This window comes from Triticum urartu, chromosome 1 (genome assembly GCF_003073215.2).
Source record: "Triticum urartu cultivar G1812 chromosome 1, Tu2.1, whole genome shotgun sequence".
NCBI lineage: Eukaryota > Viridiplantae > Streptophyta > Magnoliopsida > Poales > Poaceae > Triticum > Triticum urartu.
In genome coordinates, this window is record NC_053022.1 from 559,673,804 (window position 1) to 559,694,096 (window position 20,293).

General features: G+C 47.9%; 1 protein-coding gene and 1 pseudogene across 1 annotated transcript; both read left to right on the forward strand.

Moving 5' to 3' along the window:
* Positions 1-11,759: 11,759 nt before the first annotated feature.
* On the forward strand, positions 11,760-12,893 carry LOC125529997 (transcription factor WRKY19-like). The gene has a single exon (XM_048694413.1). It carries the CDS (start codon positions 11,855-11,857, stop codon positions 12,650-12,652), a length of 798 nt encoding a protein of 265 aa, XP_048550370.1. The 5' UTR covers positions 11,760-11,854; the 3' UTR covers positions 12,653-12,893.
* A 5,009-nt stretch (positions 12,894-17,902) lies between these two features.
* Positions 17,903-19,128, forward strand: LOC125530028 (annotated as a pseudogene).
* Positions 19,129-20,293: the final 1,165 nt, after the last annotated feature.

Genomic DNA, 20,293 nt, shown 5'->3' on the forward strand with positions numbered 1-20,293 from the left:
CAACATTGTCATGGTGACCAATGTCTTCAGCAGAGGTGGAGTCAACTGCTGGAATGTCTTCAGCTTCAGGAACCTCTGTGGAAGCAGGCTCATGAATTACCATCCGTCATTCTTGATGCGAAGAGGAAGGACGAGCAACCGAGATGGGCTCAACAATAAGGGGCTCTGTGGGAGCAGCCCGATCTTTCTTGGTTTTGCGCTTCTTCTTGGAGGGAGCGACATCAGAAGCTTCAGGATGTTTCCTCTTTCTGGCTTCAGCCTCGGCAACCCTTGTCTTCTTTAATTCTGAAGCCACTGTGGGGACCTTAGGCTTCGAGCCTGTCATACTGGCTGGGAAGACAATGGGATGTGCTTCCTGCCTTGTTGCTTCGGGTTCGGCCACAACTGGCTTCTTCTTCTTCTTTGCAGCCATCCTGGGATCGATGCCAGGACGCCCAAGAGCCTTGCGCTTTTCAGCTTCATTGTAGGCTTGCATGCACTTGTTAGCCAGACTCTTCATGCGCTCACGAGAACCTTTAGCTTCTTCGCGTTTCTTGAGAAAGGCTTCCTTGAGCTCGTGCAGCATAATCTTGAAGTTCTTGACATCTTGCACGCTGAGCGTTGCCATGTGCTGCTTGAACTGAGCTTTCTCATTGTCGATCTTTTGCTTCAGTTCAACGATGCGCTGAGCTAGAGCTAGCTCAGAAGCAATGGCACCAGTGAAAGAGACACTGAGGCCAATTGGAAATTGCAGATCGTCAAAGCTGAGATTGGGGGTTTCAAACCACTCATCAATGAAGTTGTGGATGATTGCCACGTCAAAGAGAGGCAAATCATTGAAGATTTCTGCTTCTTCCTTGCTCTTAATCAGTTGCTCAAGAGCGTCATCTGCAAGATCTTCATCGCTGGGCAGATCAATGGCGTCATTGCACAGAATAGCAGCAGTAGTCAGTTCTTGGTTAGTGGGTTGCAAGGGCATCTTCACTCTGGAGGGCTTGGAGATGCGTGACAAATTTTCAGACTGCACACTGTGTTCAGGAGGTGCAGTGGCCAGAGGCTTCGCCTGTAGGACCTTTGGTGCAGGAGCAGGCTTTGAAGCTTTAGGCTTTTTCAGTTTCTTTGGCTTTGGTGGTGTAGGCGCTTCATCAGATTCAGCGTCATCTGCAGGCTCATCCATGGTTGTCCCTTGAACCATGATATGAGTGATGAGACCTTCCAGGTTGTAGAAGGGCCCAACAAGATTGGGTTCAGCTTCGCGGGTGCCATCGACACGGGGAGCAGAAGGACCAGGGTTGAAGTCTAGTCCCAATGACTTCTTGTTTTGCTTAGCCAAATTCTTAGCAAACCGAAAGTTGCGCTTGAACAGATTGTCGTCATGACACCATAGCAATGACGATGGGTCTGCATCTGCAGGCTGTGGTCCACGGACCATGCAAGGATAGAAGCCTTGTTCAATGACTTCAGCTCTGGACCTAGGTTGAAGATTTTTGTATAGAATGTCTCCCCATGGTCGCTTGATGGCATTCTTCTCAGCATATTCCTGGGTCACAGACCTGTACTTGAACCATTACTCGGCCCAGTATCTTCGAATCCATTGGATTCGTGTCTTGCGCTGATTGTAATCCTCTTCTGGATCTGTCTTGTACAGCTCTGAGAGGTCATCAGGAAGATCTCTTGATGTTCCCCTTGACGCTGTCTGCCACCCTTCCTTGTTGATTTCTCTGTAGCCATGAACTTCAAACTGAATGGCTTCAACACGTTCAAAGGTTTCAAAGGCTTCCGCTTGCTGGTCAAACAGGAACTGGCTTCGGGAGAATTTATATGATGCTGTAAGAATTCTACAAATGAATGCAAACTATGAGAACCAAGGGATTCTCCCACGGACATGTACCTGTGACAGCATTAAGGTGCAAGGGAAGGGGAAGAGGTCATATGCATTCTCAGAAGATTTTGAAGATAAATCAGTTTAGAAGCCATTGACCTCATAGTGCGAAGACATTCACTCATAGATAGAGAGTTGGTTCCAGATTTGTACGAATCCACAAATAAGTACAAGTGAGGAATCTAACTACTTTGTGAAGCATAAGTGAACATACTAGGCATATTATCAGATGCAGTATGAAATAGATCCAACTTGTGTGAACAGAAACTGCTTGTGGTAGAAAGTGATGAATCTATAGGATCAAAGGGGCCGTAAAAAGGAAGTTTTATTTACCACACGGAGAACTGTCAGACGGAGTGGCAGAGGAGGCCGAGCAGTTCGATCGTCCGTGCCCTAACTTGGCGATGAAGGATACCTACGGCGACAGCGGAGAAGACGATGTCCGCGGCCGGCGTGAAAACGGCGTCGGTGAGGTCACAGTAGCTAAGCGCTTCGTCGCCAGCGTCGTCAAGGGCTAGCGGTGGCGCTAGGGTTTGTGCGAGAGTGGAAGAAGGGATAATGACTGTGGTGAGGCGTGTATTTATAGGGATAGGGACGGCACAGTGTTATTACATAGGTGCCCCTGGCGATTCACATCTGAAGGACACGTGGCTATCATGCAACATATCGGAGGTTGTTCCACGTTCCCACGCACGCCTGGATTGTCGGGAGGTCGTTCCCACTTCTCTGGGTTTCAGGTGAAGGAATTAGCATTGAAAACGGACTGAATGTTTGTCTCTGTATCTTCTGCTGACAAGGACACAGAAAAGACATTCGACAGTTTCAATAGAATGCATATGATTTGGACAGATAGAGTTTGAGATAGAAAGCATAGAGAGATTAGGGTCCGATCACATTCACTTAGTTCAAAAGATTCATCAAGAAGCCATAGCTATAAGTGAATGCTGTAGACGATAGAAACCAAACCAAATCAGTATATACCAGAAGACAATCATATCAACATAGTGAAGATAATCATTAAGACAAGTTGAAAATGAAGACAAACCAAATGTGAAGACATAGCAAATGTAACGCCATGGGTAAAACACTTCAAACAGAAGAATTTAGTGGTGGCGTTACCCACCGTATAGAAAGTATTAGACCCAGACACGGCACACAATTATCGTGGCGCTCCGAAGTCTAATTCCACGTTAATGTATTCACACTCAGAATGTAAGTCTTCATTGATTGAAGATATACTTTACTTCGTGTGTTGCACATCTAAGTCATCAACATGCATAAGTGTTAGGATGTGTGCCTGATCACAGGACACTTGAGGATTCCAAGATATTTAGTTCACACCGTAACTTGCAAAACCTCTTCTCATCCAAGGGCTTGGTGAAGATATCTGCCAATTGCTCTTCAGTGTTGACGTGTATGATATCAATATCTTCCTTCATAACATGATCTTTGAGAAAGTGATGACGAATTTCAATGTGCTTTGTCTTTGAGTGCTGAACTGGGTTGTTGGCAATCTTGATGGTGCTTTCGTTGTCGCAGTAGAGTGGCACTTGCTTCAGATGAATGTCATAGTCTTTGAGTGTTTGCTTCATCCAGAGAAGCTGAGCGCAGCAAGATCTAGCAGCAATGTATTCAGATTCAGCAGTGGTGAGAGATACACAGTTCTGCTTCTTTGAATACCAACATACAAGTGATCGTCCCAGAAAATGACATGTGCCTGATGTAGACTTGCGATCCACCTTGTCACCAGCATAATCAGCATCCGAGAATCCAACTAGATCAAACTCTGAGCCCTTTGGATACCATAATCCTAGTGTTGGGGTGTGAGCCAAATATCTGAGAATTTGCTTCATAGCTAAGTGATGCGATTCCTTTGGTGCCGCTTGGAACCAGGCACACATGCAAACACTAAGCATGATATCTGGCCTAGATGCACATAAATAAAGCAAGGAACCAATCATGGAGTGATATACCTTTTGATCAAACTCTTTACCATTGTCGTCGGGACCCAGATGATGTTTGGCTGGCATTGGCGTCGTGAAGCCTTTGCAATCTTGCATTCCAAATTTCTTCAGGCAATCTTTGAGGTATTTCTCTTGAGATATAAAGATGTCATTGCGTTGCTGACGTATTTGAAGACCAAGGAAGAACTTCAGCTCACCCATCATGGACATCTGATATTGCTCTTGCATCATATATCCAAACTCGTTACTGTATTTCTAATTGGTGCAGCCGAAGATAATGTCATCCACATATATTTGGCACACAAATAGTTCACCATCATATGTCTTCATGAAGAGAGTGGGGTCGAGGGAACCAGGTTTGAAGCCTTTGCTCTTCAGGAAGTCTTTGAGTGTCTCATACCAAGCCCTAGGGGCTTGTTTGAGGCCATACAGTGCCTTGTTGAGCTTGTACACCATGTTAGGATGTTTTGGATCTTCAAAGCCAGGCGGTTGTGCAACATACACTTCTTCATCAATCTTGCCATTGAGAAAAGCGCTCTTCACATCCATTTGATGCAGAAGAATGTTATGATGATTTGCATAGGCCAGCACTATGCGTATGGCTTCAAGTCTAGCCACAGGAGCAAATGTCTCATCGAAGTCAATCCCTTCAACTTGAGTGTATCCTTGAGCAACGAGACGAGCTTTGTTTCTGACAACTTGACCATGCTCATCTTGCTTGTTGCGGTATATCCATTTGGTGCTTATTATATTGTGCTTGCGAGGATCAAGACGCTTAACCAGTTCCCATACATTATTCATCTCAAACTGTTGAAGCTCTTCTTGCATAGCTTGAATCCATTCAGGTTCCATGAAGGCTTCATCAACTTTCTTGGGTTCAGATATTGAGACGAATGCGAAGTGTCCACAGAAATTTGCTAGCTGTGTTGCCCTTGAACGAGTGAGTGGACCTGGTGCATTGATGCTATCAATTATTCTCTCAATCTGCACTTCATTTGCAACACGAGGATGTACAGGACGAAGATTTTTCTCTTGCTGATCATTTTCATCGTTAGAAGGATTGTCTTCAGGCTGAGCATTGTCTTCAGGTTGATCAGGTGCGGAGATGATAAGTTCCTCTTCATTCTGAGCTTCAGATGGTATGATTTCTCCAGTTCTCATAAGTTTGATTGATTCACTGGATGGAACTTCATCTAGCATATTTGGCAGGTGCTCTCTTTGCGAGCCGTTAGTCTCATCGAACCGCACATTACAGTTTCAACCACTTTGTAGTGAAAGAGGTTGAAGACTCTGTAGGAGTGCGAATCCTTTCCATATCCAAGCATAAAACCTTCATGTGCTTTTGGTGCAAATTTTGAAGTGTGATGTGGATCCTTGATCCAGCACCTGGCACCAAATACTCTGAAGTAACTGACATTTGGCTTCTTGCCAGTAAGGAGCTCATATGATGTCTTGTTCATAAGCTTGTGAAGATAAACACGGTTGATGATATGGCATGAAGTATCAATGGCTTCAGGCCAGAATTTTCTTGGAGTCTTGTATTCATCAAGCATCGTCTCAATAAGTGTTCTATTCTTGCATTCGACGACGCCATTCTGCTGTGGCGTGTACGGAGCTGAGAATTGATGTGTGATGCCCAAAGTATCAACATAAGTATCTAGGCCAGTGTTCTTGAATTTAGTGCCATTGTTACTTCTGATGTGCTTTATCTTGACGCCATAGTTGTTCATTGCTCGATTGGCGAAGCGTCTGAAGACATCCTGCACTTCAGTCTTGTATAGCATTATATGCACCCAAGTATATCTTGAATAATCATCAACAATGACAAAGCCATAGAGACAAGCAGTAGTAGTAAGAGTTGAGTAATGAGTGGGACCGAAAAGGTCCATGTGGAGCAGTTCGAAGGGTTGAGTCGTTGTCATGATTGTCTTCGAGGGATGCTTGGCCCTCGTCATCTTTCCTGCTTCACAGGCACCGCATAAGTGATCCTTCTTGAACTTGATGCCCTCGATGTCTATGACATGCTTCTTTCTTGCAAGAGTGTGCAAGTTCCTCATGCCAGCATGCCCTAGCCTCCGATGTCGGAGCCAGCATTCTGAAGCTTTTGCTAGAAGACATACGGCAAGTTGTGGTCCTGCTGAGAAATCTACCACGTACAAATCATCTTTCCGATACCCTTCAAACACTAGAGACTTGTCAGATTCCATTAGAATAAGGCAACGATATTTTCCAAACATCACAATCATGTTCAAATCGCAAAGCATTGAGACAGACATTAAGTTGAAACCAAGGGATTCAATAAGCATGACTTTATCCATGTGTTGATCCTTTGAGATTGAAACTCTACCTAGACCCAATACCTTACTTTTACCAGTGTCAGAAAATGTGATATGACTTTTGTTAGATGGACGTAAGGTTGAGTCCATAAGAAGGCTTCGCTTGCCAGTCATGTGATTAGTACACCCACTATCAATAATCCATTCTGAAGCAGCTGGTGTCGTACCCTACAGTGCAGTTAGGGGGATAGGCTTCACGAAGAGAATTGTGAAGCAAAAATATTTGACGGGCAAGTGGATTATGAAAGCTTAGATCGAGGTTAGGACTGATAGGGCAAGTAGCAAGCGACTCAGGAACAAAATACATAATAAGACCATTTGGGCATTTGATCTTGCGCCCTACAAGATGTTTAAGGTCCCCAGCAATAGCTTCAGACGATTTTGATTTTCGGCTGTAGACCTTTCCCTGCAAAAGAGAGTTAAGCTTTCTTAGCCACCCACATCTTCAAGGGTGGCTTTGAAGCAATGAGTCTAAGTGCAGCATCTGAGAATTTTGGCTTTGGAGCCCTAGCAAAAAGTCTGGCAGGTGAATAATAGTACTCATAAGAATAAGAAGAATAGTTTTTGGTCTTATGAATATGGCGGTTTGATGAAACGCGCTCATATTCATAGGCCTGAGTAAGGTTTCCCTGCAAAACATTTGCGTTAGTGCGACTCAGGTGAGTCCTCTGTCTGTATGAAGCCTTTGGACCATATGAAGCCTGTGGTCTGGGGTTTGTCTTCTTCACTTGTGGTGTCATGACGACATTCACAGGAAGATTCTCCAAACACCTTTTCGGCACCCAGACCTTCTTCATAGGCGGCCCATTCCTGCAGTTAGTACCAATATACCTGGCAAACACTTCACCATTCTGATTCTTAAACAGTTTATAGTTTGCATCAAAGGATTCGTCAATAACAATGGGATTAGCACAAGTGAAGCCAGATAGGGTGGATAGATCCACTGAAGGTCCCTTTGCAGTAACCCATGTGGTTTTGGGGTACTGCTCAGGTTTCCAGTAAGAGCCATCAGCATTCATTTTCCTTTCGAACCCAACACCCTCTTTCCTAGGGTTTCGGTTCAGGATCTGCCTTTTGAGGACATCACATAGTGTCTGATGCCCTTTGAGTCTTTTGAACATCTTGTTTCAAGCAATGTCTTCAACCTAGCATTCTCATGAGCAATAGCAGTGGCATCCTCAGCAGAGGGGTTAGTTGGCACATCAGCAGTTGAAGATATTGCAATAGTAGCAGCAGTAGAATAACCAGCAACAGAAGTAGCGTTGTCACGCTCAATACATTTAAGACATGGTGGTTCAAATCCTTCCTGAGCGGAACTGATCTGTTTGGCGCGAAGTGACTCGTTTTCCTTTTGAAGATCTTTATGAGCCGCTCTCAATTTCTCAAGATCTTGCTTCCTTTGAAGATAATCATAGGAAAGTTTTTCATGAGTTGTTGAGAGCGTTTCATGACGACTTTCAAGTTCCTCATACTTAACGTGAAGATTTTTTATGTCTTCAATTAAGGACTGAGATCGAGTCATTTCAGCGTCTAACAGGTCATCGCTTTTGTCTAACAGTTTTTGAATATGTTTCATAGCTTTCTGTTGTTCAGTTGCAATTTTAGCAAGTGTTTTGTAGCTGGGTTTGGAACCACAATCAGAGTCATCTTCACTGGAAGTTTGATAGTGAGTAGTGCGCGTGTTTACCTTGGCACCGCGTGCCATGAAGCAGTAGGTAGGAGCGGAGTAGTCCTTGTCATTTGCATCGGTGTCGGTGACGAAGTCATTGTCTTTAGTGTTGAAGATGGACTTGGCAACGCATGCCGTAGCCAGACTCGCAACGCCAGAATCAGACTCCTCCTCAGACTCCACCTCCGCCTCCTCAGAAGCGGACTCCTCCTCTGAATCCATTTTCTTGCCAACAAACGCACGTGCCTTACCAGATGAACTCTTCTTGTGTGATGAAGACTTTGAGGAGGACTTGGAAGAAGACTTTGAGTATTTCTTCTTCTTCTTCTTGTCATCAGAATCATAGTCCTTGCTCTTCTTTTTCTTCTTGTTCTCATTGTCCCACTGCAGACACTCAGAGATGTAGTGGCCAGGTTTCTTGCACTTGTGGCATGTTCTCTTCTTGTAGTCATGAACAGAAACTTCATCATTCCTTGAGCTTGATCGTGAAGACTTTCTGAAGCCTTTCTTCTTGGTGAAATTTTGGAACTTCTTCACAAGCATAGCAAGCTCCTTTCCAATGTCTTCAGGATCATCAGAACTGCTGTCAGACTCTTCTTCAGATGAGGAGACAACTTTTACCTTCAAGGCACGAGTTCGCCCATAGTTGGGACCGTAGATGTCTCTTTTCTCAAAAAGCTAAAACTCGTGTGTGTTGAGCCTCTCAAGTATGTCAGATGGATCGAGTGTTTTGAAGTCAGGACGTTCTTAAATCATCAGGGCTAGGGTGTCAAACGAGCTGTCAAGTGATCTCAGGAGTGTCTTGACGACTTCATGCTTGGTGATCTCAGTGGCGCCGAGGGCTTGAAGCTCATTTGTGATGTCAGTGAGTCGATCAAACGTGAGCTGAACATTCTCATTGTCATTTCTCTTGAAGCGGTTGAAGAGGTTGCGAAGGACACTGATTCTCTGATCTCTCTAGGTTGAGACGCCTTCGTTGACCTTGGAGAGCCAGTCCCGGACTAGCTTAGATGTTTCCAAAGCACTCACACGGCCATACTGTCCTTTGGTCAGATGACCACAGATGATGTTCTTGGCAGTGGAGTCCAGTTGAACGAACTTCTTGATATCAGCAGCGGTGACACCTTCACCAGCCTTGAGAACGCTATTCTTGACGACATACCATAGGTCGACATCAATGGCTTCAAGATGCATGCGCATCTTATTCTTTCAGTAGGGATATTCAGTTCCATCGAAGACTGGGCACGCAACGGAGACTTTGATTATCCCTGCAGTCGACATGGCTAAAACTCCAGGTGATTAAACCGAATCACACAGAACAAGGGAGTACCTTGCTCTGATACCAATTGAAAGTGCTAGTGATCGACTAGAAAGGGGGTGAATAGGCGATTTTTATGGAAGTCTTCAAAACATGGAAGTTTCGAAAACAAACGATAGAAATAAACCTATTACCATGCAGCGGAAGGTAGACTACACTAGGCAAACCATAGTGAAGTATTCAATGAAGTGAAAGCACAATGACTAATAGCAGCTAAGCAGTAAAGATCAGGTAGGAAGATATTGTGAAGCCAATCAGAACAAGCAGTCACTCAATGAAGATAAAAGATAATGCAATCAAGCAATGACTTCACCAGGGCCAACAGTAAGTAAAGGAGTCGGAAGGATGAAACCAGTGACTCGTTGAAGACAATGATTTGTTGGACCAGTTCCAGTTGCTGTGACAACTGTACGTCTGGTTAGGGAGGCTGAGATTCAACTCAGAAGACCGCGTCTTCACCTTATTCTCCTTGAGCTAAGGACACCCAGTCCTTGCCCAATCACTCTGGTAAGTCTTCAAGGTAGACTTCCAAACCTTCACAGATTTTGTTCACCGGCGATCCACAATGACTTTTGGATGCTCAGAACGCGACGCCTAACCGGCTGGATGATTCACAATCCTCAAGTGTAATAAGTCTTCAGATCACAGAGACAGGAAGACTTAAGTGATGCCTAACATTCTTTGGCTCTGGGTGTTTAGGGCTTTATCCTCGCAAGGAATTCTCTCTCAAAGGCTTCGAGGTGGGTTGCTCTCAAACGACAAAAGCCGTGCACAAACTCTGAGCAGCCAACCGTTTATGGTTGTAGGGGGTGGGCTATTTATAGCCACTAGGCAACCCGACCTGATTTGTTTGAAATGACCCTTGGTCACTAAGGAACTGACACGTGTTCTAACGGTCAGATTTCAAACACACACGGCAACTTTACTTGGGCTACAAGCAAAGCTGACTTATCCAACTCTGGACAAGATTTGCTCTCATAGTCTTCACTCAAAGACATAGAATTTGGTTAAGCATATTTCAGTCATTCTGACTGGTTCACTTGGACCCCACTTAACAGTACGGTGGTTCCTATGACTCAACAAAGAAGAAAAAGAACGGCGAAACAACTAAGTCTTCACGCTCCATAGTCTTCATGCGATGTCTTCTCTTGTCATAGTCTTCAATGTGAATGTCTTCACATACCACCTTTGACTTCAATGTCCTCATTCATTTTTAGGGATCATCTCTGGTAGGAAAACCGAATCAATGAGGGACTTCTACCTGTGTTATCCTGTAATTCTCACAAACACATTAGCCCCTCAACCAGGTTTGTCGTCAATACTCCAAAACCAACTAGGGATGGCACTAGATGCACTTACACATATGCTACAACTGTTTCGTCTAAAATGCTACAACCGTCAATGGAAGATAGTGTGACCGGTGAAATGACGTGCTACAACAGACGAGGGCTGATGTTCTGACCGGTGAGACGACATGCTACAACCAGTAGAAGAAATGTTGCAAACGATGGGACAAAATGCTGCGAGGTCAATTAAGACTTGATTAAATCTCAACCATAATCGAGTGAATTTTAGCAAGCCTGATAACTAATACCGGGCCACGATTCGCGCAACTTGCAAGGCGTACGCAAAAAGGCAGCGAAACTTGACTGAAACATCGAGTCCAGGAGACAAACCACAGCACCATATACTTGCTGATTGCACTTTGTCGGTTGCGTGCCATCGAGGGAAGTGTGTCTGCTACGACTTGTATCTCTCTCACCGCATTTTTTTTTTTTGCATAGCTCTCACCGCGTTCTTGTATACACACGTACGGTGTGAGATCCTGGCTCGCTCGTACGTACTACATATACGTACATGAAGAAGATTGGGTGTTGGGCCCGTATGTACTACACGGAAAGTTCGGCCAGCCCCTCTACCGAAACGACCCGACACGCACGTCGACCCTACGTGCGTGCAGGTGCACCCGGGCCTTGGCCGCTAGCACTAGCCTAGCTTGTAGCTCCACTGTAGTTGTTTACATCGCGCGCGCTTGTGCCGTGTGCACCGAGCCGAGCTCCGGCGAAGCCTCCGGGCATCTTCCTCCCGGCAAGCACTTTATCCACGAGTCGTCTGACAGTACCACATGATGGTACTTCACCACAAGAGCACAACACAACTCCAACATTACTCTCCACGCGTACCGATGATGGACGACGACGACGAATCTTCCAAGAAATCCACAGTGCACTTCAGGCCATGCAACATGGCATCGGTCCAGACGAAGCGACCGAACCATCTCAGCGTGACCGGTGAGAGTGACGCAGCTGGGTGGTCACTGAGAGCAGCCACGTCACCGGGCCAGTGAGGAGGTAGTTAGTTAGCTCCATTAATTAAGACGGATGATAAAGTGGTTGGAGACAGAGCAGCTTGTGCTATTAGTGTCGGCCAAAGCGTACGGATCGCTTACACACACGCAGATCTACCCGTAAAATATTATTCTCTCCTCAATTATACTGTACAGTACGTTTATACTACTCCGGTCTTGCAACTTTTCTCCGGTCTTCGGTCAAACTTTCGGACTGGTTCCCTTCCCGCTTACCCGGTCCGGCACTATAAATCACACCCCTCCCCTGTCGCCACCACCACCAAGCTCATCGTCAGTTCACCACAAGGCGCCGCTGATCGGCAGGCTAGCTAGGTGCTGAGCTGAACCGGGGAGCGGGCATGGAGGACACGGCGGCGACGCTGGCGGCGGAGCTGGACCGGCTGCTGTCCATGGCGAGGGAGCTGGAGGCGCGCGTCGAGGGCAACCAGCGCGCGCCGGGCGCCGCCAGGGAGCTCTGCGCCGCGCTGGCCGAGTCCGTCGACCGGGCCATGCGCCTCGCCGGGAGCAGCCCGCGCGGCGGCGACGGCGGGGGCAATGCCGGCACCGGCAGGGCGAGCGCGAGCGGGCAGGTCAAGGGCGGCAGGAAGGCGGCGGCGAACAAGGTGCGGACGCAGGTGCGGGTGGCGTCGGTGACGGACGCGGGGCCGCTCAACGACGGGCTCAGCTGGCGCAAGTACGGCCAGAAGGACATCCTGGGCGCCGCGTACCCCAGGGCATACTTCCGGTGCACGCACCGGCACACGCAGGGCTGCCAGGCCACCAAGCAGGTCCAGCGCGCCCACGCCGACCCGCTGCTCTTCGACGTCGTGTACCTCGGCGCGCACACCTGCGCCCAGGCCGCCGCGGTCCTCGCCGGCCCGGAGCAGCAGCCTCCTGCTGCCTTCGCCCTGGAGCACCAGCAGAGCTCGCCGCCGGAAGGGATTCAGTGGCCAGTAGAGCCCGTGACGCCGCCCCCCTTCCTCTCCTCGCCGGCCGGCTGCTACACGCCGGGGAGCCCCTGGTGCGAGCTTGCCGGCAGCTACGGCTACGCTGCCGGCGGGGGGCTCGGGGCTGACATGGAGTATGCGTACGACCAGTTCGACGAAATGATCTTGAATCTGCCCGAGGTTTTCCAACCGGATGGTCCGAACCTGTAGGTGCTGCGGCCAGTATCGTACTGTATTCGCACTAGCATTTAGATTCAGACTCCTGTGATCGGCATCCAACGGGAAGTAGTCAGTCGAACTGGTTCCTACCAGGTTACTCAACGAGTCGTGAAGGATGATAGCCTGTTAGCCATGGCGAGAGAAAATAACTGAACCATCAACGTCTGGAGACTTATAATTTGATCCTTGCATAGGCAACCTTAGAGCAAATATGAAATTATTTGAATTCTCATCCCCCAGGAGCTCCTCATTGTAGCGTGTTGACGCCAGTAGTTACTGAATTCCCTCCTACTTCGCCAGCAAAATCTTGAGGCAGAGAGTTAATATGAAATCATAAATCACGGGGAAATCGAAAGCAAGCTATAGATTAAGTGGGGATGTCTCAGAAACTGACTTAGACCCTGTTCGAGTTCCACCAGCTCCACGAAATCCCGGGAAATGCGGAGGCGGGAAACAGCCGCACAGTAACTCCACCTGCTCCGAGAGTGAAGTTGTGGAGTGGAGGTTCTTCGAACAGGGCCTTAATCAACACTTCCTTTTCTTGGGCAGATAACATTTTTTGCAAACTTTTTATCTACCAACATCAGATAACAGCCTCAGATACTTCTCGCTCAATGTCTTGGTATGAACACCAAGCACACTTCACCCCATTTCCCAGCTCATTGGAACAACATTTGTTGGAAAAACCTGATGATTCTTCCAAATTCACAATTTGTCATAAAGTTCGACACCAATCATCCCAAAGCAAATAAAGAAATAAATCCAAAAACATTCTTTGTTGCATTTGCACTACCCCTAGTTGCCTTGAAGGAGACTAAAGTACAAAAAAGAACCCCGCCACATGTGGGGCTAGGGTTGCATACTACCACCACGGCCCGAGCAGACGAATTTGCCAAATTCTCGAGCAGGGGATCGGCATCGAACGAGAATTAGTTAGTGTTAGTCCAACTGGATATTGAACAAGTCACGAAGGATGATAGCCTGCTTGCTATAGCGAGAGAAAACAGCTGAACCATCAACATCCAGGGACTTAATTTGATTCTTGCGTAGGCGAACCGTAGAGCAAATATGAAAGTATTTGAATTCTCATCCACCAGGATACATCTCCTGATTTTAGCGCGTTCACGCCAGTAGTTACTTGATTTCCCCCTACTTCCTCACCAAGATCTCTGAGGCAGCGAGTTAATATGAAATCATAAATCACGAGGAAATCGAAAATCAAGCAATAGATTAAGTGGGGATGTCTGAGCAACTGACTTAATCAACATTTCCTTTCCTTCGGCAGATAAATGATTTTTCTTTAACTCTTCTGATCTACCAACATCAGATGCAAGGCAAATACTTCTCGCTCAATTTCTTGGTATGAACACCAAGCACACTTTCACCTCATTTCTCAGCTCATTGGAACACCATTTGCTGGAAAAACCTGATGATTCCTCCAAATTCACACTGTGTCATAAAGTTCGACACCAATCATCCCAAAGCAAATAAATAAATAAATTCAAAAGCATTCTTTGTTACATTTGCACTACCCCTACTTGCCTTGAAGAAGAGTAAATTACAAAAAAACACAGTTGGGGCTAGGGTTGCATACTACCACCACTGCCGAGAAATTTTCAAAAAAAAAAAGCACCACTTTGGGTCAGATTGGTTACAAATTGCTTTGATCGATCGATTTTCTCGTTTCAAACCGTTGTCTGACAGGATGATCCCATATGCGGGTCAATAGATGGCGCACGGTAGGTTGAACTATTTGGAAATTTATAAAAAAATCAATGTGGGAAGAAATTTCAGGGCTCCTTTGATTCAAAGGAATTATTTAGGATTTTTGGAGGATTGAAATCCTTAGGAATTTTTCCTATGTCGGCCCTTTGATTCATAGGATTGGATCCCATAGGAATTTATCCTATGGAATCTTTTGTACTACATTTCATAGGAAATCTAACATCCACTTCAACCTCTTTTTACAATTTCTTTGTTTTTCATGTGGCATCAAACACTCTTTGCTAATCCTATAGGATTCAAGTTGACATGCCATTGCAATCCTATACTTTTTCTATTTTTACATTTTCAAAATCTTGTGAATCAAAGAGGCCATCATAGGGTGGGCTGAGAAAAAGAAAAGACAATCCATCGACCGGGCACTAGTACCACACACATGCTTTTTCATTAAAAGCGACGACTAATTTAAATAAGGGACTAGTTAGGTAAAAGTTGAATGAAAACACATATTACGTTGGTCGATGTTACCGGGATCAATATGAAGCGTTAGATAAAAAACAAACGGAGCATTTTCTTCCTTTAGTCGTTTTCTTTCTGAAAAACAAATCACATCTTCTTCCTCACGCCGCCTGCTACCACCACCCGTGGCCGGCGGCGCACCGTGCCAGCCGCGTCGTTACGTCCTTCCCTCGACGTCGTGCTTTGCCGTCGCCCCACTCCATCCCTCTAAGCCCGGTCAACCTCCAATTCCGGTGTCGACAGCAGCTGCACCCCGCGCCTCTAAGATAGACACCACGGCCTAGCTTACCCGACGAACCTACGCCTCCGCACCCTTAGGATAGACACCGAGTCCTAGCTCTCCGGCGAACCTGCAGCCTTAGTGCTCCGTGCACCTCCTGTTTCCTCCTCATCAGAAATCGAGTAAGCTAAATTCTGTTTTCAGGTGACCAACACACAACTAAACTGCTTAAATCATTATCGCATTAGCTAAATGTCAGTCGATTGAATTTCAAATTTGAAGTCAATCGATTTTGAGAGTTCCCCGAAGGGAAGGAAAAACTACCCCACTATCTATCTTAGGGTTTAGGAAGGGCTACTCTGTTGAGTGCATATGCTAAGATATTGGGGAACTCCCGGTCATTATTACATCATCCGCTTACAAATTGGTAATCGAGTTAGGCGGTGTATCCAACCCCACACACATGATACCCATTTTTTTGAACATCAGTACAGACACAAACACTCATATACACACGCATACACTCATTTCTGTAAACGCACGCACTCTTCTATGAACATCTCCGAAAGAACCCCACACACATGATACCCAGATTAGCCGAGCAAAATTATGAGAGTGCTGCGTTGGACCGTCGAGTACAACGCGTAACAGAACCTTCCTTTCCGAAATCCTTCATTAACATCTGACACTCCTCAAAGACCGGCGCCGCCAGATCTTAACGGCCCTTAATGGCAACTTGCGAGATGCATGTACGTAAAAGGCAACGAAACTTCACAAGACACGCAGCAGACTTGTCGGTCCAGTTGCTTCGCTTGCTGTCCAGGGTGTTGAAAATCGCCCACAGGATCGATCACATCCAATCACGATGAACACATGCACGCGGAAACTGATAGCTAAGGGTTCGAATCGTGCCCTTTCTTTCTTTATTTATTTTCTCTTTTTTCTGGTGATCTTTACAACGTATATGACCACATATATATATGGGGCCAAACTGACCTGAAGCTAGCTAACCTAACAATTCGAAACTGATTCAAACTAGGACTCCTAGTACTTGACGCTCACGTTGGCATGCAAGCCACGTCTCCAACTCTAATACATAGTTTGGTTAATCTCTAACAATCTCTTCCTAATCCAAACTTACCACATCTACGACTCGCTAAACATGTCATGTCTGTACGCTGAGTATGACCCGTTTGGAAACATGTAGCGCCTTTTTGCTCTACAATGTTGTGCCACCGCCATTGCTTGGCCGCTGCCTTGCACTCAGTTCGCACCATACTCCTTGTACTTGCTTGCAGTAGATCCACTCTTCACCGGTCGCACACCTCTTCGCTTTACGATGGCTTCGCCTACCATCATCCGCCTTCGGCATCACACCGAATCCACACTGGCCGCAACCAGGACGCTCCACGAGGACATGGACATGACTCACGAAACACCGTGCACACCGCTTCCACTCCAACGAATCATCACCAATATGAGCACTTGGACACGACGACGACTGACAGACGCAACGACGACTGACCGTGCAAACTCGCACGACTACTTGACTCATCCGACTCCCCCGGACGATGATCTTGATGAGCTCCAGCGCCGCACATCGGCACCACCTCTCCCATCAACGATCTCCTTCCACCGTCTTCCCGAGGACAGCATGCCGTCTCCCTCCTTGTCGCTCTGCCGAACGACGATCGCCTGATCCTCCTCGTCTCTGAACCACCCAACGACTTCATCGCCCGCTCCTCCTCGTCGCTGCACCACCCAGCGACCATATCGCCCGCCCCGAGGCGCTAGTCGGGTCGCTACCCCGGGGCAAGCACAGCTTCACCTCGACCTTACTCTGATACCAAGTTGAAAATCGCCCACAGGATCGATCACATCCAATCACGACGAACACGTGCACGCGGAAACTGATAGCCAAGGGCTCGTATCGTGCCCTTTCTTTCTTTCTTTATTTTCTCCTTTTTCTGATGATCTTTACAACGTATATGACCACATATATATATGGGGCCAAACCGACCTGAAGCTAGCTAACCTAGCAATCCAAAACTGATTCAAACTAGGACTCCTAATACTTGACGCTCACGTTGGCATGTAAGCCACGTCTCCAACTCTAATACGTAGTTTGAATTAATCTCTAACACAGGGACGGTGCACTGATCATGTGGGCGCGCACACCGGCTTGCATGACCACCCGGTTCGTTTGTACAGTACCAGCTTGTAGCCCTGTCGCTGTATCTATCACCCGTACATGCATGCATGGATGATGGTTGGCTGGCTCGTACGTACGTAACGTACGCGCTTAGGCTTCGGCCTGCACGTTCACGTCGATCGTGTACCCTCGACCAATTGCCTAGCTGCTAGCCTAAAAGTTGCACGCACGTACTATCACTGTCCCCGCCGCAGTTCCGTTGCGCCGTGCAAACCGAGTTGCCGGGAAGCCGCACGCCGCCTTCCGGGCAACTTCCTCCTGCTCCCGGCGACGCGCGTCCCATCTGGGAGTCGATGGAGGGCACGGTGCCGCTCCAACGGACTGGCTCGGCCACATCGGCGGTGAAACTTCCGGGAAGATCACACTGAACTTCGCGACATGTATTGCCACTGTGAATCTGTGATCGAGGCGAGAGTGAGACCGATCGGGCCGGAAAGCCACATCGTCCGTCAGGCACTGGGTAGTTAACTAAGACCAAAGAGGCAGATAGTATCAATATGGTCGGAGAGCAGAGCATACACACACTGTACGTTGATGTATCGGAGCAGTGTCCATTGCCCATGGGCCACAGGCGAGCAGAGTGGTACAGTTTTGGTCTTCACTCTTGATTCCAAGTCTCCAACTTTTCTCCGGTCTTCAGTCAACCGGAACCTCGCTCGTAGATCAATGATTCCCGGCCATGAACAGTGCTTAGTGCTTTCTGCCACTGATCCGGCACTATAAAAGAACCCCTCCTCCCCCGTCGCTGCCAAGCTCATCATCACATCTCGTGAGACGCTTGCCACTGATCGAGTAGCCAAGTGTGTGTGCTGAAACCGAACGGAGGGACGGGCATGGAGCACGCGACGGCGACGCTGGCGACGGAGCTGGACGGGCTGCTGGCCATGGCGAGGGAGCTGGAGGCGCGGGTGGGCGCCGACCAGGGCGTGCCGGGTGCTGCGAGGGAGCTCTGCGCCGCGCTGGCCGCGTCCATCGACCGGGCCGTGCGCCTCGCCGGCAGTGGCGGCAATGCCGGCGGCAGAGCGAGCGTGAACGGCAAGCTCAGGAGCGGCAGGAAGGCGGCGGCGGCGAAGGACGGAGGTGCGCGTGGCGTCGATGCAGGACCTGGGGCCGCTCGACGACGGGATGATCTGGCGGAAGTACGGCCAGAAGGACATCCTACTTCCGGTGCACGCACCGGCACACGCAGGGCTGCGCCGCCACCAAGCAGGTGCAGCGCGCGACGGCCGACCCGCTGCTCTTCGACGTCGTGTACCTCGGCGCGCACACCTGCGCCCAGGCCGCCGCGATCCTGACCGGCCCGGAACACCAGCCGCCGCCTGCTGCCTTCGGCCAGGAGCAGCAGAGCCCGCCGGAAGGGGTTCAGTGGCCGGCAGAGCCCGTGAGTCCGTTTTGCTTGCCCTCCTCGCCGGCGAGCTCCTGGTGCCAGCTTACCGGGAGCTACGGCTACGCGGCAGCGGGCGGCGGCCTCGGAGTTGACATGGAGCTAGAAGGTCAACTCGACGAGCTGTTCTTGGACCTGTCAGGGATTTTGTAACCGTAGTACAAGAATGCGAACTCAGCTATCACTTCGTGGCCCTCTTCTGTTTATGGAACTGAAAACTCCATTATTACGATGGTCCTGTAGAACTGTAGACTCACTTGCCACTCGCACCATTGCAGCAGCAGGTAAACACTGCTCCTCCGGCCAAAGCAGCCGCCTTTCCTGTCGCCTTAGACTTAGAGCAGCTACAACCGGTCTGGCCAAATCTAGACCCTTGTAGGTCCAAGAAAAAGTTCGCGTTCATAACTGCGTCTCTCATACTCCTCAACTCCTTAGCCAACAATCAGCAGCCAGCTTCTTTAAAGGCGCTCTTCTGAGTGTTCTGGATGATTCCATTGTGGATTCGTATATGTCGTTTGAAAACGGCAAAGACATGTGGGCTGCACTCGAGGCCAATTTTGGTGCCTCGGACGCCGGCAGCGAGTTGTACGTCATGGAGAAATTCTATGACTGCTACTAGATGTGATCTGTTCATCTGCTATGCTAGTTTGCTTGATTAGTTTAATCTCTGCTACTGTAGTCATAATTTATCTTCTAATTATTCGGATTAAATCTCGTACTAACTTGCTCATATTTTCAACAATCCGAAAACCTGATTATAGGCAATTTACTCCGAGTGGTTTTGCTGCGCATCTGAAGCCGCCCGCCTTTAAGGGGGCGCAATATAAGAGGTGGCGCACGAGAGTAGTCTACTGGTTTTAGACCATGGGCTGCTATGACGCCACAAGGGCAAGCCTGAGGGCGATCTTAATCCAGCACAACTGGAAGCTTTTGAGAAGATCGATACTCTCTTTAAAGGCGCTCTTCTGAGTGTTCTGGATGATTCCATTGTGGATTCGTATATGTCGTTTGAAAACGGTAAGGACATGTGGGCTGCGCTCGAGGCCAATTTTGGTGCCTCGGACGCCGGCAGCGAGTTGTACGTCATGGAGAAATTCTATGACTACTAGATGTGATCTGTTCATCTGCTATGCTAGTTCGCATGATTAGTTTAATCTCTACTACTGTAGTCATGATTTATCTTCTAATTATTCGGATTAAATCTTGTACTAACTTGCTCATATTTCCAACAATCCAAAAACCTGATTATAGACAATTTACTCTGAGTGGTTTTGCTGCGCATCTGAAGTCGTCCGCCTTTAAGGCGGCGCAATATAAGAGGTGGCGCACGAGAGCAGTCTACTGGTTTCAGACCATGGGCTGCTATGACGCCACCAAGGGCAAGCCTGAGGACGATCTTAATCCAGCACAACTGAAAGCTTTTGAGAAAATCGATACTCTCTTTAAAGGCGCTCTTCTGAGTGTTCTGGATGATTCCATTGTGGATTCGTATATGTCGTTTGAAAACGGCAAGGACATGTGGGCTGCGCTCGAGGCCAATTTTGGTGCCTCGGACGCCGGCAGCGAGTTGTACGT